General features: G+C 34.6%; 3 protein-coding genes across 9 annotated transcripts; all 3 read right to left on the bottom strand.

The window, feature by feature from the left end:
• Window positions 1–1,841: 1,841 nt before the first annotated feature.
• On the bottom strand, window positions 1,842–11,092 carry LOC132302830 (uncharacterized). 7 transcript variants are annotated; one of them, XM_059799807.1, is made up of 7 exons: window positions 10,695–11,070; window positions 8,008–8,107; window positions 6,531–6,560; window positions 6,243–6,344; window positions 5,558–5,656; window positions 2,672–2,726; window positions 1,952–2,133 (listed from the first exon to the last, which is right to left on the bottom strand). In XM_059799807.1, exons 2-7 carry the CDS (start codon window positions 8,097–8,099, stop codon window positions 2,089–2,091), a joined length of 423 nt encoding a protein of 140 aa, XP_059655790.1. In that variant the 5' UTR covers window positions 8,100–8,107; window positions 10,695–11,070; the 3' UTR covers window positions 1,952–2,088. The 7 variants fall into 7 exon arrangements, 6 of the variants coding, with proteins under 6 accessions (XP_059655786.1, XP_059655787.1, XP_059655785.1 ...); XM_059799806.1 differs by having other exon boundaries at window positions 5,549–5,656; window positions 10,695–11,069; XR_009480939.1 differs by lacking the exon at window positions 1,952–2,133 and adding an exon at window positions 3,466–3,631 and having other exon boundaries at window positions 5,549–5,656; window positions 10,695–11,071.
• A 2,639-nt stretch (window positions 11,093–13,731) lies between these two features.
• On the bottom strand, window positions 13,732–15,896 carry LOC132302829 (uncharacterized). Its single transcript, XM_059799800.1, has one exon. It carries the CDS (start codon window positions 15,368–15,370, stop codon window positions 14,318–14,320), a length of 1,053 nt encoding a protein of 350 aa, XP_059655783.1. The 5' UTR covers window positions 15,371–15,896; the 3' UTR covers window positions 13,732–14,317.
• A 2,132-nt stretch (window positions 15,897–18,028) lies between these two features.
• On the bottom strand, window positions 18,029–25,784 carry LOC132302828 (probable protein S-acyltransferase 22). The gene is made up of 9 exons (XM_059799799.1): window positions 25,083–25,784; window positions 24,837–24,950; window positions 22,309–22,719; window positions 21,876–21,944; window positions 21,720–21,791; window positions 20,851–20,979; window positions 20,654–20,734; window positions 20,265–20,447; window positions 18,029–19,349 (listed from the first exon to the last, which is right to left on the bottom strand). The coding sequence occupies exons 1-9, from the start codon at window positions 25,122–25,124 to the stop codon at window positions 18,552–18,554; spliced, it is 1,899 nt and encodes a 632-aa protein (XP_059655782.1). The 5' UTR covers window positions 25,125–25,784; the 3' UTR covers window positions 18,029–18,551.
• Between the last annotated feature and the right edge of the window lie 1,671 nt (window positions 25,785–27,455).

Here is a 27,455-nt window from a genome sequence, read left to right as displayed (position 1 = left end):
ATTGGATATTGAACATCCCAACGAATTGACGGTGCCAAACCATTGGACCACCAAATACTGTACCGTCTGATCAGAGCTCAGGTGATGGAATGTGATGAAAATACCGTACACATGCGAGCATGAGATTCCAATGCCTCTGTGTCCCATCTCTCACTTCCCCCACTGAAGCTGACCTGTGAAGCATCATGTCATTTGTTGGACATTTTGTCCATCTTGATGCCATTAATGGGGACCATAAGTAGTAACATCACACACACCTTTGTTACATTTTACTCCCTCACTCGCAAAGTACTTTTTTAGTATATTAATAAGATTGAAATTTTAAATTTATTTTTATTAAAAAATAAAATAATATTTCGTAATTAATATAGTTATTTAGTTAAAATGATAGTTTAAAAATATTATAAAAAATAGTACATTCAATTTTAAAAATAATACATTTGATTTTAAAATGAGACTTTTGAAACATTCGAAAATAAAAAATAAACAAATATTTTAGAATGAAGGGAGTACATTTTTGTTTTGCATCAAAACAAATAAAAATTACTCAATTTTCATTAGAAAGTATTTTCAAAGTATAAATGTTACATTTTCTTCAATAATAATGTTACATTCAACCTAAGTCATATAAAGGGCGAGAGTGAGAACGACATAATTAAGTTATAAAATAGTGAAAATTTGAGTAAAAACGCACGAAACGTGAGAGCAAAAGCGCACTTAGAGTGTAAAAGTAACGCCTACTGAGAAAAATTGTGTAACTTAGCATTTAACACGATATTGTTTTAATGCACAGCAAATATGTACAAATATGTACTTGTGAATTTCTCTTTATAAACTATTCTCGATATCCCGAGGTAGGTTTAAATGTGGATTGCATTAAATATTTTGTATGTTGTGAAAACATAAAGTAAATTTAGTATTAATAAAATTTTACTAAAAATACTGCTCTTAAAGGATAACAAAACCAACTCAACAAGTTTTATGGGTTGGACAGATAGGAAAGAAAAAATTTAAATGGAAAGGACCCGAAAAAAAAAAAAGAGGGGATTGATGAGATGGAAAAAATTATGTATTTCTTTCTTTTTATTCGATTGGATAAAAAAGAAGAGAAAAGAAGAACTTAAAATTTGTTGTTTTGCTTAGAAGATAAGAAAAGATAAAATTTTAATTATTTTTGCCATTACATCCAATAATATTTATAATATTATAATTTATAGAGGATGGTAGTGTAATTTAAAATAGTATTTAATTTAAAACTTCTAAAATAGTCCACTTGTATTCTCTCCTTTTTTTACCATTTTTGGATAGATAAAAATTTATAAAGAAAGGATGGGTCATCTCTAACCAAACAAAAAAAATTCGTTCTTTCCTACCAACACAGTATTAATGTATCCATCCAAGTCCTTTCTTTTCCTTTAAAATTTTATCCCAAACAAAATAAATAAATAAATAATAAAATAAAATCATATTCCTTCATTTCCTTTCTTTTCTTACCCTTCCCTCTCTTTCCAACAAACTGGGGCATTAAGGTATGAGATTGGCTATTCCACTTTCCATTAAAAACCATGTGGTACCATCCCTTCTAGTTGGACTCAAGACGAGGACCCCACCACTTCCTGCACACTCTCCTGTGCCAAGTAATAGCGGTAGTAGATCCGATAACCACCTAAGCCCATATTCATTTTATGGGCCCAAGTTGAGAAATATAGGTCCAGTTCAGAACCAATAATAAGCAATTGAACTGAACCCAATTTTACCAGCCCAATCATTATACGGACAGGAGCAGGCCCAGCATGATGACTCGGGTGATCGAATAATCTTGATGTTAATTAGATATTGACTTGTAAAAATTGAATCTATTTCACTTGAGCTGCTGAAAATAGCAAAGAGACTCCATGAACTTCAGTTTGCAAAGCTTTTCTCTCTAAAACAGAAAATTTATACATCCATAACAAGCCTAATCTCTGGCTCTTGCTCTCCTCTCTTTTTTCGAAATTCGGATGCAAGTAAAGCAAGACAGATGATTGAAGCATGCATTTGAATAACAAATTCTGAAGAAAGGACCTGTTTCCGGTGCACGAACCATTTTCAAGTTGCTGGAAATTGGAGCAATTCCCGTATTCCTTCCAAAACCTGCATGCAATCAACGAAATGATCGTTTATAGGCAATCTTAACGCTAGTATAGGACCATCATATATTTTGGGAGCATGGGGAAAGATATCAAAACAGCAACTCGAAACAGTTTGATGACTAGATTTATAGATTCATTTCAGGAATTTCAATTTCAAGATTTATAGATTCGTTTTAGGAATTTCAATTTCACTCCTCTTCAAAAAAGTTAATCTTGAGTTGAGAGTATATAGGATCAAGTCAAGAAACGCCACTTCAAGGACTTGATGGAAGAACCCTGCAAGGACAGTCAATTCAACTCTGAAACGGATGTTCAGAAAGAGAAAAGGAGATGAGGGACCCCCGGGGGGCCATGGCGGGAGAGAGGACAAAACATAAGTAAAAGGACTTGATGGAAGAACCCTGTAAGGGCAGTCAATTCAACTCTGAAACAGTATGTTCAGAAAGAGATAAAAAGAGGGGCATGGCCGTGAAGGAGGACAAAACAAAAACTAAATATTAAATTTAATAGAAAATAAAAACCACCACAACTCAGTATACCATCTTGATCTGGGCTTTGATTGATGCAATTAGATGAGTATACTCCTCTATTTGCCTGCAGATTAATAACCAGTAATAAAATCAACTTACATCTAACCACAGAAAGTGAAAGAAATAGTAGTAATATTAAAAAAGAAATGACCTTTTTCAGGAAGAAAAAAGAAGAAGAAATAGGATTATAAAATAAATGGACGAAGTGTTCTTCCCAACATCAATGCAGGCAAATTGCCAACCAATCAATATTCTGCTAATCCAATTTATATCATTCTTCTGGAGAGTCGAGGACAAGCCCAGGTTCACGTTCCTTAACGGGAAAAGTTCTAAACGACAGTTCCAAGAAAACTACAATGAATTTTCCTACACGTGGAACCTAAATTCTAGGTGATAAGATTAATTAGCATCAAATCTTTCTGCAAATGAAATGAACACATTGATTAAGACAAAAGACCCCCACCCAGCACAAATAGCAACAGCAATGAAAAAGAACAGTTATTATACTCACATGCCATTTGAGCAGCATTTCACTTTATTATGATTGGTAACTTAATACTGACATCATCATAATACTAAATTTTCAACATAAAAATGTCAAGACAAATGAAACAAATGGTCAACCTCATCATCATAATACTACTGCTCAAAACCCGGAAAATGCTTTGAATCAATTTTCTACAATTTCAGGTCTTGAAGTGAGCCCAGAAAACGGTACTATTTTCTTCTCCAAGTCAGTAAAAAGAAGAAAAAGTTTGATGGACTTGTTCCAGCGTAAAGCATGTGTTTTCCCCATAAATTACCTTGGTTTACCTCTGCTTCATACTGGTTTGAAGAAGACTCGCTGCACAAATCTGATTGACTAGTTTGCAGCTATGATCAACACATGGAATGGTCTCTGTCTTTCACTTGCAGGGAGATTGGAGCTAGTGAGAACTGTCCTTACCTCCTTTGTTTATTATTGGTGCTCTGTGTTCACACTTCCCAGATCAGTAATTAAGTACTTAGAGAAGAATACGAGAGATTCCCTATGGGGTTCAACAACCACCAACAGGAAGTTGCATGCTCTTAATTGGAAAATGGTAACTGCTCCTAAAGATGAAGCTGGTTTTGGGATCAGAAAGATTGATGATAAAAACACGGTTTCTACCTGCAAAACAGTGTGGAAATTTCTACAATCTAAGGACTGCTTGTGGGTGGCTTGGTTCAGAAGGAAATACACTAGACTAGTGTCCTACCGGAACTACTTCACCAAGGCAAGGATTCATTAATCTGGAGACATATGTTAGAGGTCCGAAACTCTGTTCTCAGGAACAGTGAGTTCCATATAAAAGATGGCTCCACTATCTCTCTGTTCACTGATCCATGGTGCCAAGGGAAAACTGTTTTATCCAGATTTAGTGATCGATTTTCCAGAGAGCTTGGCATCCCAAAGCAGGCCCTTCTATCCACCATTATTCATGAGGGATAGTGGCAACTTCCTAACTCTGCCTCTGATATGGTGCATCAATTCAGAATATATGCCTTATCTATTGACTTGGAGCAGGACAGAGACTCAATTATATGGAAGCATGGGACATTCTCTCTCAAAAGTGCATGGGACAACTGCAGGAATCAACACACAAAGGTTCATTGGTCTGATATATGTTGGAGTGGATGTAGGCCAAGAGCTTCTATTGTTTGCTGCCTGGCAATCCAAAACAAATTACTATTTTTTGAAAACTTGAAGAGAAGAGGCATACACCTAGTGGCTATCTGTCACAACTGTAAGCTGGCCTCGGATGATGTTGACCATTTGTTTGTCACATGCTCCCTTGCAACACAGGTGTGGCAATGGCTCTCCACATTGCTAGGATGGAATATGAAATTTGACAGATTAAATCAGTTGGTTGATAGGTTTATAAACATTTAACATAAGGCTCAAAAGAGGAGTTGTGCCACTGTCACTTGGCAGCTGTGGTGTGAGAGGAATATGAGACTACACCATGACACGTGTAGGTCTGCTGAAGAAATTGCCAGAGGAATTTGGTGGGAAGTCATGATCCTAGCTGACGTGGATATGGGGGAGCTTCACCCCCATAAGCTAGGCCGATGTACTTTTCTTTTATATTTTGTTGTCAGTTTTGACACTGTCCATGTTTGCAGTTTTATTGTTTGCTGACAGTCTTTATTCTCCAAGGGGATGCCCTTGATGCTATGTGTACTCTATTTTATATTTATAAAAAAAAAAAAAAAAAAAAAAAAAAAAAAAAAAAATTCCACTTACCCAGGAAAAAAAAAAAAAAAGAATAGTCTGCCCTCATTTTCTTATAAACAAACAGGGCAAGCTTTAAATATGCAGACAAGGTAAACAATTTTGACATCCCCAGCTGACCGCTTTCCCTACCAGTACTAAAGATGCACCAGATATGATTATGACTCAATAACACTATCCCCTTGTGGTAGTAATGGGCACACAAAAAATAATTGAAAGCTTTACAGAGATACAAATACAGAATCTACAAGGTTTCACAGCTAAAATTAAGCATTCTATGGCTCAGATGTTGACTAAATGAAGTGAACTAAACACCAACAAGCCAGTGGCCTAGCGGTACCAGACCCCTACTTCCCAAAGGGAGGTCAGGGGTTCAAGCCTCAACGGAGGCATGTGTGTGTGAGCACCAACTAAGAAAAAAAAAAAAAAACAGAAAAAAAAAAAAAGAAGTGAACTAAACTTGACAGCGGTTACAGTGACCTGATATATGTGGATGTGACACTGCAAAAAGCTTGATGTTGTTCTTAAAACTGATATCAAGGTATGTCTATCTGGGTTCTAAACGTTGTACTTCCTAAAACTTTTAACAGTGTCTTCATGGATCAGGATAAGCAACATATAAAGGAAAATACCTGGCTAACCTTTCCTCCCTTGCTGTTATATAGTTTAGAGCTTCAGACCAGGTGAACTCCACATGGAATCCAAGTCCAATATCTACAAATATGTGTCGCGTATCTGGCCTGCAAACATGCAGAAGCCCCCAAAAGAGGATTAAGGCAAAACAGAACAAAACAAAAATGCCCCCATTAAGGTACTCATGGATTAGATACTTTGCCATTAAAAAAATTCATTATACAATTCCCTGTAAGATGGTGACATGGAATTGGAAATGTAAAACTTGAAAGATAAACCTTTTATTATAAATTCTATGTGAATTTTTTTAAGTTAATCACTTGAGATTATTGCAGAATGTTAAGACTCACCAGTTAAGCATAGCATATGTCATACACATAACATATACGTGCTTCAAGATCAAGTTCCATGATAGTGGTAATAGTTCCACAGTAGTTATAAAAGAACTAATTGCTGAATAAAAAAATTTAAAAAAAAAAAAAAAAAAGGAAGCCCAACATAATGAATAAGATATGATACCACTATACATATTTTTCAGGTTTTTTCTTTAAAAACGTAGACAGAAATTGTATATGCAAAAAGAAAGCTACATGATGTGTGTATGCTGCATACACCTCGAGTACAAATGTGTGTACACACGAGTCAAAATAGCTGCCTGAGGCAACAGAAAACGATGTGATACGAAAGACATACACTTCAGCTTGCATGTATACTTCTGATCCAAGATTGACCATTGTCCTGAGACTGGTCACACTATTCTTCTCCATGTTCTCTATGTTCCTCCTCAAATCTGAGCTATAAAGTACACATGGTTAAGCAAAAGCAGGTATAAAAAGGATTGCCAATGCAGGTGCAAAAATAAAGTAGAGGAATCTCAATGACAAAGCAAAATTACTATATACAGATAATAAATTTATCAGAAATTGAAAGAACCAAGCCATATATCCTCATATGAGATGAACGAGAAAAAGAGAAGGATACAAAGTTTTCTGTTGTTCGAAGATCTTGTCCCTGCAAAATATACTAAATGCAGTCAGGTGGCATTGTTATTGCTTAAAACTAAGCCTTTTACTTCTCAAGTCTAAACTCAAAAAACAGAGATAAGATCATCCATATTTCTGTTATTGCTGCTTCTTAACTTATCCACTTCCACATAAGTTTATAGGACAATATGTTAAACTTGTGCTGGATTTGCTGCCCCTTGAGTTACCAGAGTCTCTCGCAAGGACGAAAGTAATTCTTTACACAATATATATATATATATATATATATATATATATATATATATATATATATCACCCATTGCCCTACCAATTGCTTGTATAATGCCCACTCAACTGACAACTATCAGCACTTTGAAACAAGCAATGATTATCAGGTCACAAGCATTGCCAAAAATGGTTTGTGATGCCAATCTTCAACCCAATAAAGAATAACATGCTAAAGAAATTAAAAATCAACATAAAATGTTGCTATAGTCCTCAACAGTGCAAGTGAGCATTGCCAATACGAACACCAATATAGGTTTTGCCAAGGATTGCATATTTCCAGATACAGCACCCTGAATCATGAGCATGAAAAAATGTTTAAAAACAATAATATATGGCATTCTGGCAACTTTAGTCAGCCTATAACATTTGTTTTGATCTCATTAATGAATTGGTTATACGTAGACTGAACTGAATTCAACATCCCTCCCCCCTCTTGTCTTTCTCGAGAAAGAAAGACTAGAGAAAGGAAATGAGTGGTTGTGCAATGAAAACCATAAAAGTGAGATCTGAGACACTAAACAGCAGCCCAAAATGAATTGGGTATGCCTGATGAGTAATGAGAATCGTGTAAGGCAATACATTTGATGATATCCATCTTACAGATTCTACCAGAAGCATGTTCATATATATACAAAGAATTAAATCGTTTAACATGTGAGCTTACACTTGGGATTTTAGCAGCCAAGTAGCCACGTAAACCTGTGATGGGACATTTTATAATTTCAACTAACAGCAAGAAAAATTCACAATTTTCACTGATAAGAAAACAATACAAAGTATAGGTGTTTGATGTCATAAAATCACCATGCCATTTGTGCTAAAACCAACTTTATAGTAGGTCTACAGATTGACCAAATGTTCAACTCATAGGATCAGAATGTTCCACATACAATAAAATCATGCAAGAACTTCCTTTCTAACAAAGCAAAATCTCTCGGACAATTCGGAAACTACAAAAAGAAAACATCTATGACATCTCTTTCGTGGTACAAGAGAGGATTGGAGTTGGGTGTGTGTTATTTGTATAAACGAAACAAGGAAAAAAGAGTTGAATATGTACATTTCACCACCAAGGGCTATATAGCCTAGTTGTTTCTCTTCTACCTCTCAAAGTAGTCTATGAGGGTTCAAGTCCCTATATGGGCAAATGGGTGTGCGGGTTTCTTGGCAAGGAAAAAAAAATATACCTTTGAGCAATAGCCTTAACAAGATCTGGCTTTAAGCGACGATCAACAAATTCCTCAAATCTCTGTACCTTTTCCTGTCGGATTCTGTCCATTTTTTGTCCTGTCACGAAATGAAATCAAATTAGAAATCATGACTCTCGAGAATCCTTTCATTATATATTCCGAGCTTTAAGGTTGAGTACCATAGCATCATATAAAAATAATAATAATGATAACCATCTTTGTTATTATCATCAAAACAGAGTGATAATTGAATTAAAAGATTTCAATGTTTAAGCAGTAGTCCTCCAATAAGTTGTCTATCTCTGTCTTCACAACAAATGTCTATTTGTCTTCACAACAAACACCAATAAGTCATCTATCTGTCTTCACAACAAACACACAGAGAAAAGATTGTATGCAAGTATATATGTAGTGAAACTAAACCCATGTTGTCTACTCAATGATGTTAGCACTACAAATTCAATCTTTGAAACACATAGTAATCATAACAATTGGAGCAACCAACGGGCCAGTGACTTAGCGGTATCAACCTCTTACTTCCCAAAGGGAGGTCAGGGATTCAAGTCTCAGAAGAGACGTGTGTGTGAGTACCAACCAGGAAAAAAAAAAAAAAAAACAATTGGAGCAAATGCTAAAAATTTGAATCCCAAATACAAGTTGACCAATACTTAGTTTAAGCCCGGGATTGATCACACAGAAAAGTAAAGTAAATGGACCCAAATAAAAGATAGAAATCACATCAACATATTCCTCAAATCTCTATCAGGTATTTTATCAAACATCTGGGGTACATGAAAAAGTATAACGCGTGTTTTGCTTTTCTTTTTTCATGTAAGCACAAAAAAAATAAAGGTTTCCATAGTGGGGTGATACATATTAATTTGATAATCAGTAAAACGATGAAGCTCACCGGATTTGAGTGTTTTTTTCTTGAACTATGGAGATGCTAAAGAGAGAGAGATGTAGAGCCAAATTAGTTTATAAATTATATGTATGTGTGTGTGTGTGTATATATATATACACACGCACTTGAATCCTCAATCAAGAATAAAAGAGAAGAGGAAATATGTCTGAGTTACGAGCATTGGTGGTCAGAACCAAATTGGTTTATTAGCTCAAAAACAGTGACAAATTTGGGAAAATAAAGAATTTGGGTATGCAATTCTTATCGAAAAAATACTTATCAAAAAAAAAAATTCTTATCAAAAAAAAGAATATTGGTATGCAGTTAGGGTTTTGAAGTAGAGAAAGAGTAAAGAAATGGCTGTGAAGTACATTGAAGGGAAAAAAGCAGCCAAATCTTATCCAGGTTTGAGCTGAGGTTCTGGTACTGTGCTTTGTGTATTGTTCTGGACTTTCTCTAGGGTTTGTTGGATGAATCCAATTAATGGGTATTTGTTTTTATATTTCTAGGGTTTGAGAGCAGAACCAGTGAAGTGAGATGGGTGAGGGTCAGTCGGCTTGGAGGTTGTGAAAATCAAATAGTACCTTTTGTTCTTTTCTGCAATACAATGATTGTGTTTGCTGACTGATGAGGGAATATTTAGAAGCTAAAACCTTCTTGGAAAGTTTTGCACGTAAAAGGAAATTCTGTAGGGAACACATGGTGCTTCGGAGAGTTTTTCGGCTCCTACGTCTAAGCTATGAAGCATGGACATGGACACGGGTATGACACAGAAAATTTCAAAAAAATAGGACATGGACACAGAGGGAATAAGCCGATGAAATTATATATATATATATATATATAGATATTCAAAATCCACAATACCATAAATCTAACCTCCCCAAAAAAAATGCTACATCACACAAATACTTCAATTCATCATTTAAGCAATTAAAAACCAAACAAAGTTATAAACAAAAATAGAGAAATAGGTTAAAGTAAATTTCCAATATTCTTCATTCGTCACCTAAGTTCAACATTCTTCATTCATCACCTAAAACTCATAAGTTCAATAACCAAAAATCTACATCATGTGCATCTTTCATCATTGACCACATAAGTTCAAACAACATAACACACAAGAGAAAGCCAAAAAAGGGCCACATGTGGGTGCTTCCATATCTCTACAGTTTACACACATCCACAAATATAGCTGTTCTTATTTCTCTCTGCTTTTCTTGCTAGGATCTAAATTTTGATTTAATTTTAGTACCATGTCAATGAAACAATGTAACTGTGTCAATGAGAATAATCGCACATTATAATGAGACCGAACACTGCCCTTGCTTAGGTTAACTAAGACGAATTAATCAGTTCAAAGGTAAACAGAACAGAATCAGAAAATTCAGAAAACGTAGAAGTTGAGAATCTCAGTTAGACAAAAGACCAATTTCATTAATTTCATCTCTGTTACAAGAAAAAGATAGACAACTGTGCTCTTGACAAAACAGAAAACAAATGCGAAATACAGTTGATCCAAACGAAGATGTGCAGAAGACATAGCCATGGTGGGTTAAATATGTACATGAATAAACATATACACTTTCTAAGGGCATCACAAAGTCTAGTTCCAGTACTTAGCGCTTTGTTTCAAACAGTGGGTTAGTTAAAAATGTAGAGAGATAGTTGAAGAAGACGAGAGAGGAAGTGAGAGAAAAGAATTTAGTTTGCAAAACAAGAATTACAGACCTTGATTGGTTGATTTAGAAAAAAAAATTAAAGCAAAACCCATACATACAAGTTAGCAGTTGCAGAGAGAGAGAGGGAGGCAAGCTTGCGAGTCGAGAGACAGCGGCAGAAGCTTGCGAACGGCGAACCCGAACTGGAACAGCGGGCAATGGAAACTGAAAGATATGGATTTTGATTTTTTGAACAATCTGAAATGATATGCCGATATGGGTTTTAATATAGGTAATAAATAGGTTTTGAACTTTTGATTCTTGCAGACAGATAGATAAACTGAAATATATGCGTTTTGAACTTCTGATTCTTGTAGATTTTGTAGTTTGCAGTTGCACAGAGAGAGAGAGAGAGAGAGAGAGAGAGAGGGCAAGTTCAGAGTTGAGAAAGAGTACAGATATGGAGGCGATTGGGGAGGCTAAAATGATTTGCCCTAAAAATATTATTTTTATATTAAAGAGTTAAATTTATATATTTATCTTTTAAAATATAAAAAAGTATAATAGTAAATTTATTAAAATAGTGTCGATTCTTTTCTTTTTTTTTTAAATAAAATTATTGTTATTTATTTTTTTTATTATTAATTAACTAAACATGATAATAGGTTAAAATTATTCTTCTCTTTCTTTTCTTTCATAACTAATATTATTATCTCTCTCATTTTTCACCCTACCAAATATAACCTTAGCCTCCGTTTGGTTTAACACAAAAATTAAAGAAAATTGTAAAAAAATACTTATTTTGAATAGCAAAGTGAAAGTAAAAAGAATTGGACATATCAAACTTATCTTTATAATTTTAAATGTTAAAAAATAAATAAATTTGTATTTAATTATGTTTATTTTTAGTAAAGTAATAATAAAATGATAGAATTATTAAATTTGTAATATAATTATTTATATTTTATTTTTATTTAAAACAAACTTTATAATATATTTTTTTTTAGGTAGACGTGGAACTACAGTAATTATTAATTTAAGATAAACAAAACTTTAGAAAAAAAACAAAAACAAAACAAAACAAAAACAATGGAGATGATGGTAAATACTAAATTTTGAGAGAGATTGATTGTGTGTTGTTGTTGCAAATTATATATGAACTTGTAGAAGAATAAAGAATGTTTTGCTAAGAACTTCTAAAATTACATTCTTTAATTACATTGTTTTGCTGGAAAAACAAACAATGTTTTGAAACTCACTAAAAAATTTGCACGATTAAGTTAATGGAAAAATAGGAATGTCAAAAAAAAAAAACAAGACACTCATTTCACACTTACGGGGAAATCAAATTTTCCATTACATTTCCTTTTCCATCTATCCTAACAGTATTTTGCTTTTTAAATTTTTTTTCAAAATTTTACTTTTAAACTTTTAAAATTACATTAGGTATCCCATTTTTCAAAAAAAAAAAAAAAAATTACAAAATATACTCCGCGTCCAATCCGTGTCCCATGTCTAATAAAAAAATAATTTCAGAACACTTCGTATAAGTATCGAACATGTGTCTCACAGTGCTTCATTCAATAGGTCTAAAGGAATAGAGGGGGACTTAGAGAGGCGACCAAAGGATTTTACACGAGTTTTTCGGATTACTTGAATCTTCTTTATTTTTAATAGATAAATATTTTTAAAAATTGTGTTAAAGTATATAACAATATACATTTAATATGAAATAAAAATTGTTTTTGGACTTTGGGTGATTTAAACTTGTGAGTCTTAATAATGTTCATTCCAATTAGAATTTGGAATGAACTCAATATGTTATATTGTTTATTATTTTGTTTATTCTATTTTTTTTTTTTTTACTTTAAAATTCTAAAGCAAACATGTAAAAATTGGGTTAATACTCCCTACCAAAAACATATATATATATATATATTGAATTATGTCCGAATTTGCAAATATCATCCCAAACTATCACATTTTGTGCACAATATCCCCAAACTATCACATTTTGTTGTAAAATGCCCACATACCTGTTATTAAAATAAAAAAATAAAAATCATACTAATTTGATGACATATTTCTCCATTAAATTTGGATAAATTTACATTTAATTCTTGAAATTAATTGTTTAAATAAAAATCTTTAGTAGAAAAAAGCAATTTAAAAAAATGTTTTTTTTTACAGTACAATTTTTAAAATTTAGTATCACAAGTTTTTATTATAAATAGTAAAGATAATTGCTTTATGTGAGTAAATACTCTACTTATATAAATAGAGTCGATATTCGACCTTCGCTGTACCCAACTCATATAAAAATTTGTGACTCTTCCAATAACTAGAGAGAATTATCATTTAATTTTTAGCAGTCCCTTCATACTACTACAATGTGAATCATCTCAAAGGGCTGCAAAAGGTGTTGGATTATGGTGCTTTCTGAAAAAGCCTCAGGTTGGAAGATCTCTGCAAGCTACTGGCTGTGGTATGTTCTTACCAGCATCCCCTGTTAAGAACTCTCTCTCTGTCTCTCTCACAATTAACACCATATTAATATGTGTACTCATCTTATACAACCATGTTTAGAGTCCAATTAAGCATGCACTGTGCATTTAAAATTTTGAATTTACCTATAATTGGATTTGAGGAAGAAGGCTGTAGAATGTAGCCAGAATAACTAGTGCCCCTGCTTTGTTTACAGACTGCATTCAACTCCATGTATGAACTTCAAAACTGACCGGCTCGGCTCGCCTTTTAACCTGTTGGCTTATGGCTTAAGTTGCAAACCCTAGGTCAAGGGTTCGAGGCTGGCGGAGGAAGAAGAGAGAGATCTTGATGCAGCTTTATCAAGAGAGGACAAACATTGTCAAAGAAGCAAAAGAATGCTAGAACTAGGAGAAGAACAATAGTTGCTGCAATTTTCTATTCAGAATGAAACTGATCCCCATCTCTCCAATACCCTAGCCACTCTCTTTATATAGAATCTCCCGGCAATCCTAGCCATTATTGTTTATAACAATATAGTAAAGTTACTAATAATCTGAAAAACACATAAACGAGGAAATATCCAAAAATCATAATATGAAAAGTTTTCAAAAATCACAAAGTTGAACTGATGTAGAACACATAAGTAGTAGAACTGGATGAGATACCGGATAGTGAGTGCATGTCAATAAGTATGAAATGCATTCTAATTCATTGCAAAATATGCCAAGACTGCGAAGGAAGAAATGTTGCCTTACGTCGACAAAGATCCCACTCTCTGGCCAAGAGTGTGGTATATAAGTAATAAAAAAAAAAAAATCTGTACTAACTATGATTGACAACAAAAAATACAGGGCATTGAATGTCCAAAAAATTTCCCACAAGCAATACAACTCAGTCATCAATGCTGCAATTACCGAGCTTTGAGATGGTTTCGCTCAGCTCCCATGTTTGTAGATTACTGAAGAAGCACTGCACTTTTATAATCCTATATTAACCAAAGAGTTGAGAGACCGTCTGCCATAAACACTGCACTTTTATGATCCTATGTTAACCAAAGAGTTGAGAGACCGTCTGCCAAAAATGCTTCTCGGGGAAGGTTCAGTTACACAAATAACCTTTTACACATCCTTCATCCATCAGGGGAGCAAGAACACAGGATGGGCTACAATATCCTGACTTCCCAATAACAGCTCCCACCTTCTTGTTTTCACCTCAACAAAACCACTCAGATCATACATCATGTTATAACATGATGTCATTGGCCATCCATTGTTCTAGGGGAAATGGTCATGGCTTCTAAAACTGATCGACATTCTCCATTTGAGGTTTCCATACTATAAGATCGACAACTGAAATAGTAAACCGCGCTCATCATGGAATCAATAAGCACTACAAATGAATACATAAGCACCAAAAGAGGCCCTTCCCATATCCTTGACGACCCATCTCCATAGCTTAGCGTCTTCACTCTGTGCTCAAACAAACCCTCCACAAACGCCATCCCAATCGTGGATCCAAGAAATATCAAAAGACCCACCTGAGTCTGGCCCCTAATCAACACACCAGACCGCAGCAATGCCTGCGGCCCTGAAACATCCTCCAATACAGAGATTACAATAGCAATATTGCATACAATGATGACATTTGCAAAAGTGATCGAGAAGATGAGCCCAACCACAATCGCAGGATAAACAATTACATCAGAAGGAAACCCAATTATGGAAAATAAGCTGCCCACAAGTACAATGAGGAGAAGAAACAATGTGAGGCAACCTACAACCACCATACACACCCACAAATACGTCGAAACAACCCGCCTCCAAATCTTGGTAACAATCACAAAGAACTTGGATGCATTGAACTTTTTTCTCGAATAAGTACAATCCACCGAGTAAACAACAGCAGCTTTTGACAACAATGACAATGTGATATACAAAGGGAAGCACATTGCAGTTGAAATGGCCATCTCCGAAAACTTTTGGCACGACTGTTTGATAAAAGGCCTAAGAGGGAGACCACTGGACTTTACCACTAACAAGAGCCTTACAGTCACTCTCTTCACAATGGATTGATCAACCAATACATTGGTTAAAAGAACAGCCGATACAGGGCATACAAGCAATGCTGCAATGGCCATGAAACCCATCAAATTGTACCGAAGAATTCGAACAGTTTCTCTCAAAATCTCCAACGCATTCATCGAACGAAATTGTTGATCCGATCGAATACTATGATCCGACCGTTCCAATTCAAAATTTTGAGGATCTGGTTCCTCATATCTCCCCTTGTTTTCACTAGAAGTTTCCATTTTTTCTTCGAAATTCAACAAAATGAATGATTTTACAAAATGGGTTTGAACAAATTGAAACCCTAAATCATTCCATTAGCTCGAATTAACAAGATAACACTAGAAATTCTATAGATCCGACATTGATTACATCTCTACAAATAATTCCGTAACTGAAGATCTGAATTGCGATTTACATGGGCGTTAAAGGCGACATATATAGATATATAAACAGATATATATGAATACATATATGTGTGTGTGTGTGTGCGCGCGCGCGCGTGTGTGTAGACGACGCTGATCAGAAAATGTGAAGGGTCAGGCGTTTCACGAAGTGAACAGAGTACAAATGGTACCTGAAACGTCTGAATCGAGAGTGAGAAGCTCGTGGCATTGGAGGCTGAGTCGCGTGAGAAGGGAAGATTATTGTTCGAGACACCTCTCGATATGGAGGGGAGGGAGAGGGAGAGGGAGAGGGAGAGAGAGAGAGCTGTCGATGGATTGAAGTGTGAGGAAGGAAAGGAATTTATGCGAGGCGTGTCCTATGTTTGAGTGTGGACTTTTGGCGTGATTGGTTGTATTTATATTAATAGTGTCGGTAAATTAATCAAATTGTTCAAAAATTATTTGGGTAATGATAAACTTACTCATTAATGTATTTAATATACTTTTTTCTAATTTTAGATAAAAATAATACCACTTGGTCCACTTTGATAATAAAATATTAGTGATTTAGAGGCCGAATTCGATAATTACTGAATTCAATTTAAGTGAAAGGGATGATAAGTCTCGTCCTAAAGTCACTCAGAACGAAAACACCACGCATGTTTACCTGTTTATTATTATGTGTGTATAAAATAAAATAATATATTTAAACTATAAGTAATCTTATTTATTTTATATTAGGAGATATATAATATTAATATTAATTAAAAAATCAAAATTATAGTATATATTTTTAAAAAAAGAAATTGCGACCTGAGAAATTCATATTTATATTCTAAATTCTTAAAAAGAGACCATTTAAATCATACATGAAATGATTACTTTAATGAATTGTAAAATAATAAACATCTTAACTAATAAAAGTAAAATTAAAAGTGTCTATATATTTTATTTACAAATATATATGTGACTGTTTAACTGTTTATGCAACGTGTACACACATTCCATGCACATAAGTCGATCCTTGAATCATTACTCATAAAAGGTACCCATACTTCCATATTAGTGGCCTTTCTATTTTATGATCTACCAAATTAATTATTTCCTTAACAAAAGTCAAATTTAATAGATATTAACTTTCTATCATTGTCAAATTTTAAAAAAAAAATTAACGTGATAATATACATATTTAAACTACAAAGGACGAGTAGATAACAAGTCTCTATAGGTAAATTATAAAGTCGAAATATATATTCGAAATTTGCAAATTATTTGAGAGTTCAAAACGACTAGTGGGTTGGGATTGATTCTTCATTAATAAAAAATTAAAAACAAAAATTGAAAATTAAAGATTATAATTTGAATAATTCAAAGTTTTATTTGATAAAACTCAATAAATTTTAAAGTAAACTCGCATCGAACACCTGCACTGAATTGTCTAACCGAATAATTTTTAATTTGCTATTTATACCGAATACAATTAAGTAGAGGGCTCCACTTCCTTATTTGTTATACAATTGATCAATTAAAAGAATAGATTTAACAATTCACTGCAGTTATTCGGTGCAAGAATTATTTTCCTAATTTTATGTTTTTAACCCAATGGGTGTGAATATTTTGTGGCCAAAAAGAAGATGGCTTTGATTGAGGGCAATTTCTTGGATTAAAATGAATGGGACGAGGAGTGTCTCCATTCCAAATATAAATAATCTGAAATAAAAGCAAGATTCAACTAATTAATGTACAATCTAACAAAATCAATGAAATTTGATTTAAATAAAATAAAATGGACAATTTATTAAACCAAGACACATTTACAATCTAACATTACTGCACTTCTTTTGCATAATAGGTAAAGAAAGAACGTGAGAAAAGTTATCATATGCCAAGTTTGGCATTTTCTTTATCTTTTACAATTTTTTATCGACTCCCCTTTCATCTCTATGTTTCTTAATCATCTATCTAGATTTCTTAATCATTTTCAACAACAAAAGGTCGTATATAATTTATTATTCGCTTATGTCATTTGTTGTACAAAAATGGAAGTTCAATAATTAATATCACTTGTCAATCATTTCTTTGAGCTTGATTTATTGAATCTACTTTCTTGCTTGAAAAAAAAAAAAAAAAATGCAAGCTCACACTCCTATAAAGATCCAGTAACAAACAATAATATATCAATCAAGAATGCTATTTTTATCATGATTCATTGGCAATTGAAAAAAAGGAAAACCCAAGTAGATTGACAAGAATAATCCCCAAATATGTGTGTGTGTATGTGTGTGTATTGTAAAGGATTACAAAGGTAAAAAATTTCTAACCACCAATCTGACAGTGGTACCCTCTGGTGCATATATAGGCTAACTTAAAACTTGCATCCTTGTACACTCTTAAGAGTACCGCTTGGGCACTTATCTGCTCACCCAAACAGACCATTAGTAATCTAAACATGCCAAAGATCATTCAGAAACAGTAGACAAAACATCCTTAAATATCTCTACATTTGACACAAAGTTTAACAAAAAAGAAGAGAAGAGAAGAAGAAATTAAGGATAAATGTATGTTGTTAACACCACTGTCCAGAAAACTGAAAGAACCAAATTAATGCCTGAAGAAACGAGAGACCACGAAGAGAAATTACATAGACAAGGAGAATATGGTTTTTCTGTAGATATGTTCAGAAACTCAAAAAGATGCCAGTTTAACCAAAACCCACATAGTAAGGATAATAAAGTTTTCTTCAAACAATTCAGAAGCAATCCCACCTTCTATCAGTCAATGGCTAGAACCAATTTATCAAGGCTGCCACGAAGCTCGAGCCAAAATCAAAGTATGTTCGTCTCAGTAAAAACTTCAGCCCTTATCATATGTCCACTCCAAGCAACCTTGGTTCGACGTTTTCAAAGCCACATAACACAATGCAATCAGACCAAGCTAAGGATATGGTAAATTGCTCTTTGGACAACCTCGGCCAAAAAATGAAAACTTGTCCCTTCAATAAGATTAAAGTAACCCAAATTCCATGAACTCCATCTGTTCAAAGCATCCTATTGCTAGCCTGGCCACTTGAAGATGATGCATTCAATCTAGAAATATTCTCATTCTGATCAGAGCTGAAAAGAAGGTTACTCCAGTTTGTTGACCTATGTGTAGTCCTGGAAGGAACTCGGTCACTATCTTCCCCACCGGACGCATCATAACCGTCACTTGTAGACCTTGACAATGGGATTCCCTTCTGATCAGCTGCACCAGCAATTGAGAGACAGGTGAGTCGTCTCGACTCTTCAGCGCCTGACGAGGAAACCCTAAATGGGTGGGGATCGGGGGAATCCAAACTGCTCTCTGGAGAGGAGGAAACAATACCAGTCGAGCTGGAAATAGCTAGGCTTGTTCGGAAAGCTCTCCGGGCTTCAATCTGTAGAGGGGCCAAACTGGTTGATGTCTCAGGGATCAAATCATCTCCATTGCCACTGGCAGCTTTAGCTGAAATCTTTGTGAAGGGTTCAAGAGGTAGATCTGCTGGGAGTCGGATACGCTTGCTTGCTCGCCTTCTATTATTATTGTCAGGCCTTGGGATCATTTGGCGGCCACTGCTGCCAAAGCTGCTGTCTGTTTCTAGCCCCAAAGGAGCATCCTTTCTCACCACAGGCTGCAGGATTTTGGACTTCTTTCTCGCCTCCGCAGCAACCTTTGAGACCTCTTCAGCATTCAAGCGTGCTAATGTCCATGGACTGATCTTTACCGCTGCAGGGTTCTTTTTCTTGATTGGCTCCTCTCCTACCGTCTTTTTGCTTAATGAGCTAACAGATGCAGTGTCTGGAGGAACTACGTCAAACTGGAATATAACCAGATATTGTACCAACATCAAAACAAAACCAACACATTAAAGTTCATCATCTACAAAAGTTGATACCAGAAATGGAAAGTGCTAAAGTTAATCTACAATTTGTCATTTCAATGAGCAGTGAAATGTCTGTCCCCAAACAAAATTGCTGCAGAGTAGTACATACACAGCTGTCATTTTGCCAAACATGAGGTATCTAGTAACTCACCTGTTTCACTTCAGTGATGAAGTGACTACAGAGTTCTTGATATCCTTTCCGATTGGCAAAATGGCAACTGGCTCACAATTGCAGGGGAGCCAAACACAATTTTATGACCTCTATTCCTGAAGGGTAAGGGGACTTTAGACGGTCACAAAAACGTGGTGATCCCTTCCCAATTTAAGTTTTTGAAAGCTATTTGGATTGAAAATATTTTTCTTGAATCATTTAAAATATAAACTCAGTGGCTATCAAAGAAAAAAAAAATCCCTTTTTCTCTCGAAAACAACAGAAAGATAATAGTACTACTGTTAATTTATTGTCACCGGTGATTGGAGCAAATTGGCACAGGAAAATTGGAGTTCAAATTATATCGAAATCTCATTGAATAATTCCACTAACATATGCTTTCTAACACTTTAAGGATGTGGCAGTAGATAAGTCCCACTAACATATCTTGCACACCAGCGTTAAGATGATTAGACGGCTGTAACCAGTGCAAACTATTTATGTCAAAGACAGTCAAACGATAAATGTGGAGTAAACAGAGTGCTGAACTATAGAGCCCACTATTTGTTTAATGTTTGACCTGTAATCTTAGCCGACAAATCAAAAGAATTGTCTTGGAGTAAGCACCGAACGAAAGATATCTATGATTCAAAGAGTTAATCAAATCTTTCCTATAGGAAGAATGCAGTCAATCATACCTGCTCCTCAAGAAAGAGGCGTGGGGGTGTGCACCATGCACCTCGGTGGAAAGTATTAAAAGAGCTTGCGCTGCTTAACCCAGTAAGGGAGCTAGCAGGAGACATCTGGGAACTTTGCTGACCTCCAACTCCTTGTTGCTCTTGCTCCCTCAATGCTATGATATAATCATATGTGCTGATTCCCTGCACAGAAAAACATTCATGTTATTGTCTTATTGACTGCTTAACATATTTATAACTTTTTTCCTGATGGGTTTACCAACCTCAAGTACGGTATCCTAAAGAAAATAAATAAATAAATATTGGAAAAGAAGTAAAAATGCAAAAGCATCATTGAGTCATTGACACAATCCACACGATTAGGAGCAAAAAGCTATTTCCAAGGTTACCTTTTTTATGAGAAGTATGTGAAAGAAGAAAAGCTGAGCAAGTGGCAGGGTAGCGATCATGGCTAAAATGGTGCACACTGCCTGTCATAATGCAAAAGTTACATTTTGTTAGTTACAACTAGGAGCAGAATGGGGAAACCTCTCAACAGATAATAACAACTCAATTTGAAAGAAAAGGAAAAGAATATAGAACGCACCACCACTATAACAAAGGGCACTACAGAGAAACTGCTTCCTAACTTGGAGGCGATGTCCACAGAGAATCTCTTGTGCTCAAGAAAGCAGCAGATCAGTACAAGGATTCCAGTTGACCACTGAAGCACAAGCTGCAATCTCAAGTCCAAGATGCACAAACCATGTATATACCTGTCAATAATCAATTAAAATGAAAAATGACTTGAAAATAAATTGCTTACTCGTTGAGATGGCCTTCAGGTTCTGCAATGTCATTGGAGGGTAGCAAATGCAGGTTAAGAAAATTTGACATAAAGGATAGTTGAAGAGTGTTTGGGAGCTAATCAAGAACCTATTGTGAGGACAGATAATGAAAGAGACGTTAAGGAAATTGAATGGCAGGTTGTGGCTACCTCAACTCGCCAAAGATTTTTTCCCTCTTTTACATGAATCCTAATTTTTCATTATGCAAGTTGGGCTACCTATCTTGGGAAAAACAATAAGTAGGTAAATAAATCTTGTTTTTTTTATTATAGTGGATGGCGGCAGGATACCAGTGCATGCGTGGGAAAAATGAAAATATCTATGTAATCACCCTGGAGCTATAAGATTTTGGAGAGTTCCAAAAAATTGTAATCGATAAATTATATAAGTAAGAATAATAAATAAACTAACTTAATAGGCTGCACTCTGTTCAGAATTCTAAATAACGAGCTTAGAATTTGTCTTAATGAGAGATTAAAGTTGTTTGTGCAAAGACAAGAGAGTTAGGATAGCGTGGATTCTGGAATTTGGGTAAGCTAAGACACTGTTGGACAGAAATACATACAAGGACTGGCAACCCACTACAAAGTCCGTGACAACCAGGCAAAGGATGGAGGACTATGCTTACCAAGAGAAGGGAAAAAACCATGAGGGTGAAAAACTGCCGATAGTTCTTTTTGCCTATACAATTGTTGAGCCACTACAAAACAAAAGATGAAAAAGGCATCAGAAGTATTGTCAAAGGATGAGGAAAATTCCCACCAAACCAAAGATCTAGAAGTACCCTGCAGTGATGATCAAAACGGTCAACGCATTTGTCACAAACTCTACAATGCTTGCTGTACTTGAAAACCTGCAAAAGAATAATCATTTAAACCACATAATCCACTAACCTCATCATATGAAAACCCATAAATAAATATTAGGGTGGCAACTAGATAAATGTGTAATCAAGTGAGTTTGAAGACAATAACTAAATGATCATGTGAAATGAAGGAATATCTTTGGTGGAACCTATAAAATGGCACAACCAGCTTTTAAAGATGACAATAATATGTCCAATCTTCATTTACAACCTGGTCTTAAAGAAGAATTCCAATATAGATATATGTAAATATAAGTACTTAGTCTTCCATAAGATGAAACAAGAACTAACATTTCAATAACATTTTTTAAAAAACATAAACATCACTCTTGATGGGAGATGCATCACACACCTCTACTTCACATAGACTACAGTAGAACATGCCTTCTTCGCTCATTTGTTGCTCAGAAGATTCTTCGTGAGGAATTGAGCAGTTGCACATAAAGGCACAAGGAAATAATGCTAAAACAGCCATAAAACAAGATGAACGATGAGTTGATGCATTCTTCTTTTCAATTTCAGTGGTATAATCTTCCGTTGTCGTATCCATGTCCTTCGTGCCTCTGTCCAGATGTTTCCCTCCAATTGTTGGAGCATTTGCATCTTGTATTGATGAAGTTGATTCCCCACCAAATTTATGTTTCTTGAATTGAGTATGCTTTTTGGTATCCGGGATGTTAAGATACTTTTTGGACTTGAAGACTCCTGTATCTGCAGGATCAGCTGCCGCACACCAAATATATAGACTGAAGACACATATTATCTGCGAAGAGAACATGTGGAAGTTCCACTAAGATAAGACAACATATTCATAATGGAAGAAAATTCAAGTAATACAGAAAGGAAAAAGGGAGTGTTGCGCGTTCATATTCATCACAAAATCTGAACGGTATTATGTGACATGCAAAGAAGACTAAACCTGACCTATCTAGTATTGTACATAGATATAGATTTCAGATATCACATATCCTCACTAGGGTATCTAAAATATTAATATATGTGTGTGTCATTAAAACATAAGTTAATCATTCTTTTAAAAAAAAAAAAACCCATAGAGAGATTAAATATATACCCATTTTGCCATTAATTTTATATCTTCAATCAAAATTATTACAAGGAGAAATTCACAGACAACATATATTTGGGACCTATACGAAATAGGCAACTGTCTGTTTGATTTCTGCAGGCCAGGGAAATTTTGTTGCCAAAAGAAATATAATCAGAGAAATTCTCTACTGTAATTGTTACCACGCAACTAGAATAACACATTCATATATCAAAATTCACAAAAAGTAAACCCCAATAAAGTGAAAGATAACAACTAGTTTAGCAAGGAAACCTGAAATAAACATAAATAAGCTACCCACTTACCCGCATCCCTACAAATATAGATGATATAAAGGCAAAAGCAGCATAATAACTTCTACCAATTAGCATCAAAAGCAAACAACTTTCAGTTTTAAAAATTTTGTTACCTCATGGTAGAATTCCAAAAATTAAGTTGCAGTCACATACACCTAAGAGAGAGATTTTCAACGAATTACTCTACTCGCTAGTGACTTAGGAGTTGCAACAAGAGAAAATAATTAGGACCACATGATAGACAATTTAAAGTAAAGATGTTTATATTCAAAAGAAGGAATCAAGTGCAGTTAGAAAGGTTATCCCCATACAGCGCGCATGTTTTGATCGAAAAAAATATATATACATATGGTGAAATGAACAAGCGTCACTATAGTATTGCATTCCCTCTGTGTATGTGATATATTTAATTTAAAAATAAGTTAAGTGTTAAAGATACAACAGGGAACTTCACTATATTTTTTTTATCTGTTTCAATGAATTGACAAGCATTTTCTATTTCAGTTAGTAATAGTTTGTGCATGTTACAGAAACAAATGATGATTTATCATCCATGACACCACTATAACTCTTCTAGATTCTAGAGATGTAACTGCGCACCTCAAATATTATATTCTAGATCTATTACAACTGAAAAACTAAACAAGCAATAGAGATTCAATATGTAGTTAATGCCTGCATCAAGGCAGAATTCAGTTCAAGTTTCTCTTCGTCTCGCAATGTTGCAAGGATTTTTCTATTTTCCTTCAAAGAGTAGGCTTTTTATACTGGTATGACACAATTTTTCGATTAATAAGTTGTTCAAATCGTGTCACATTTTGCAAATCCCAAAACATAAACAATAGAACAGTAAGGAACACCTTCGACTGGTGTGAAGATATAGCATTAAACAGTGATTTGACAAGCTTTTGGAATTAGCATAAACAAAAAAGTAAAGCCAAGCTCTTCTATTCATTCAACCCAATACCTATCTAATTGGTCAGCACAACAATTTTTTCACCAAGCCATAAGATCTTTAACGAGATTTGGCTAAATTCATACATCCACAGAATGAGATTATTCATGTCTGTAAAGGTTTGCGGCGATGATAACAGATATTACAGATAATTCCAACGTCTTGACAGTGGACACAGAATCAGGATGTAGTAATAGAAAAGACTTAAAAGAGCAAAGCTTAATATTTTGCCAGAAAAGCAGCACAAAATCTAATCTTTCAAAGGATCAAATTGAAGTGGAGTGTGTGCCAAATTAGTGGGTTGAAGGGTTATGGAACAAAATGCCAAAAGACAAGTAACCCATTTGCCTTCACCGGCCAAAAGGACTAGCTGCTGAAACGGAAAGGCAAAAGAACCCATTTTAGATAAGAAGATCAAATGTACAGAAGCCACAGATAGGAACAAGCAGAGAAAATATAGATCTCATTACTTAACCCAAAAAAAAAAAAAAAATTAATAATAATAAAAGATATCATATATAAGGCGGTAAATGATGAGGAAAAAATAATGAGTAATGACTCACAAGAGGAGTGTAGAGCCCCATCACAATATACTGAATAAATTTTTTCCCAACAAAAGGGGCAAAGAAAACATAGAAAGCAAACCCCAATGCCAGAAATACAGCAACAGCTACCACCTGCACAGATGGGTATAAACACCCAAATCCAGTATAAAAAATTTAAAATCTAGCTAGGAAAAAAAAATTAAAATCTTATATAGTGTGTGAATAAACATATGCAGATGTTTCCAGAGAGAGAAAAAAATATACCTGAAGAGGATGGTGGGGAAGCTGCCATCCATGCTTTCTCATTTTCTGATTGAGTGTTGCAGCAAGAGGGAAAAACAAATTGCAACAATATGTATGGGGCAAGAAGGGTGGGAATGCCTTGGTCTACTTTCTCTATTCTTCTTGGATTTGTTATTTTGCTTCGCTTTCCCTCATTTTCAGGGAAAATTTGGGATCACTAATCCACTGTTGAATCAAGCCCAATCGAGGTCGCTCATCCACTTTCCATGAGTCCTATCAGTGAGGGAAAATGTAGAGGAAAAAGGAGAAAAGGCATAAAAAAAGAGCTAAAGGAGGTGAGAGAAGATATGAGTGATGTTGGGTAGTGGAAGATGAGGGATGGACAATTCTTACAACTTACAAGCTTTGTCTGCTTCACTCAATCATAAGCCCACTAGGTCGCGGAAGGTCACAAGAGAGAAAATAATGGATTTTGGTTGAAAACGTGAAATGGGTTTTTGGTTTTTCTCTAATTTCTTGCAAGCAAAAGCCATTTACATGGACAAAGATCTGTAATCTAGAGAGAGAGAGGTCTGGTTACTGTTTGGACTGGTTTTACTTTTGGAGTCTATAATTACCTTCCAACCCAGCTTTTACTTTTTTCTTGTTTCTAGGGTTTTTACCTTTTTCCATGGCCAAATCATATGTCACGGGCCAGAGAAACTGAACAGCCAGTTGTTTCGTTCTACTTTCTGTAATTTTCTAACCACCCTCTTTAAAGCTTTTTTAAACTTCTACCCTTCTGTCATGTCTCTCTCATCTCTATATTGTGCCTTTTCCAATAGCTACAGAGCTATATCATCGTCCAAAGGTGGGTTTAATTTGTTGTGTAGATAGGAAAAACACAGTGAGGAGGAACATTTTGAACGTATGGACCCCAAACTCCACATGGTGTTCAAGGTCAATTTTTTGTTTTCCTTTTAAGCTTTAACGTCCACCATATGAGGATGGCATGTTTGTAGTAAACACGTGGTAGATTCATCATGTAATTTTTATAGATAGGTTGCATAACCCTTTTAGTAAGATGGTCTAATTAAGTCACCTTGTTTGTCAATCATTTTCAAATTAAAATCCAATTCTCTTGTCCCTTGCTTGAAATGCTACCCTTATTGAAATGGGTAGTTGATGCCTATAAGGTGATGAAGTTGGGGTTTAGTAGGTATGCCATGTGCCTAGAGACAATGCCTATATAACCTCTGAATGGGTTTTAAGCTTCTTCTTTTTTATTTTTTAAATATTTTTCAAGAAGAACAATGTAACTATGTATTTTAAATAGAGTGATGTTCATCAATGGCTGCTAATGAATCTACTCGAACTTAGTTAAACTTTAGTCAATTTGGGATTTACTCGAAATAGAAAAGCTAAAACTCGTTATTATTTTGAAAAATTCAAACTCAATTTATTTAATAATAGAAATAGTTGGTTCAGAACTCTAATAACCAATTAATAATAAATTAAAACGGAAAGACTTCATTGTTTTCTTTCACCATCCAAAGGTTAAACCATGATTTGAGAGGCTCTCGATCGATCAAGTATCATTCGGGACTTTTCGAGACTCGATCAATCGAGTGCGGAATCAAAAGTCTCAAACTTCTGATCTAAATCGTTTTAATTTGTTCGTAAGTTTATAAGAGTGTACACAAATCCATGTTCATCAATATAAATTCACAATGTTTATAAACATGTTTACCAACGTATATAAGTTTATGTTCATGATCTATTAAGAGTGTATACAAATTTATATTCATGAGTCAAACCTAATATTGTTCAACATGGACTAATTTATGAAACGAAGTATACTTAGAGACTCAGAGTACATGCTATTGCTTGAGTGGCCCAAAAGTATTTCCTTTAATGTATAATGTTTGATATAAAATAATTGAGTAAAGCATTAATGTCACAGAATATACACCTCCTCCATTAAATTTGGAACAATATGGTATTTTCATTTAGTTATTGGTTGAAAAAATATGATAATTTATGAACAGAATGGGTATATTCTTATATTAAATTTTCACTCAATGTTAAAATACGAATTAAAGCCAATTTAATAGTTGAACAAGCAACTAGAATGAAAGTGTTAATAATTGAAAGAAAATTAAATACAAATAAACTAGAGAAAGGAAAGATAGAAATACAAAAGTATAACTCATTTGATAGGTATAATTCAACAACGAAAATTCAAATTTTATTAGAGAGATGTCCATCTAAGGTAGACTAATGTCACGAAATGATTCCTAAGACGCTTGGAGTATAGAAGACACGCATGTTGGTTGGCAAAGAATAGAGTTTGATTGGGAATAGTTCCAGGGAAGGGGTGTGCAGAAGCACAGGATGGTATCTCTTCAGAATTCA

This window comes from Cornus florida, unplaced genomic scaffold, assembly GCF_030987335.1.
Source record: "Cornus florida cultivar Cherokee Brave unplaced genomic scaffold, ASM3098733v1 CherokeeBrave_3.0.0_Hap2_Chr04, whole genome shotgun sequence".
Classification (NCBI taxonomy): Eukaryota; Viridiplantae; Streptophyta; class Magnoliopsida; order Cornales; family Cornaceae; genus Cornus; species Cornus florida.
This window is presented reverse-complemented; position numbering and strand designations above follow the sequence as displayed.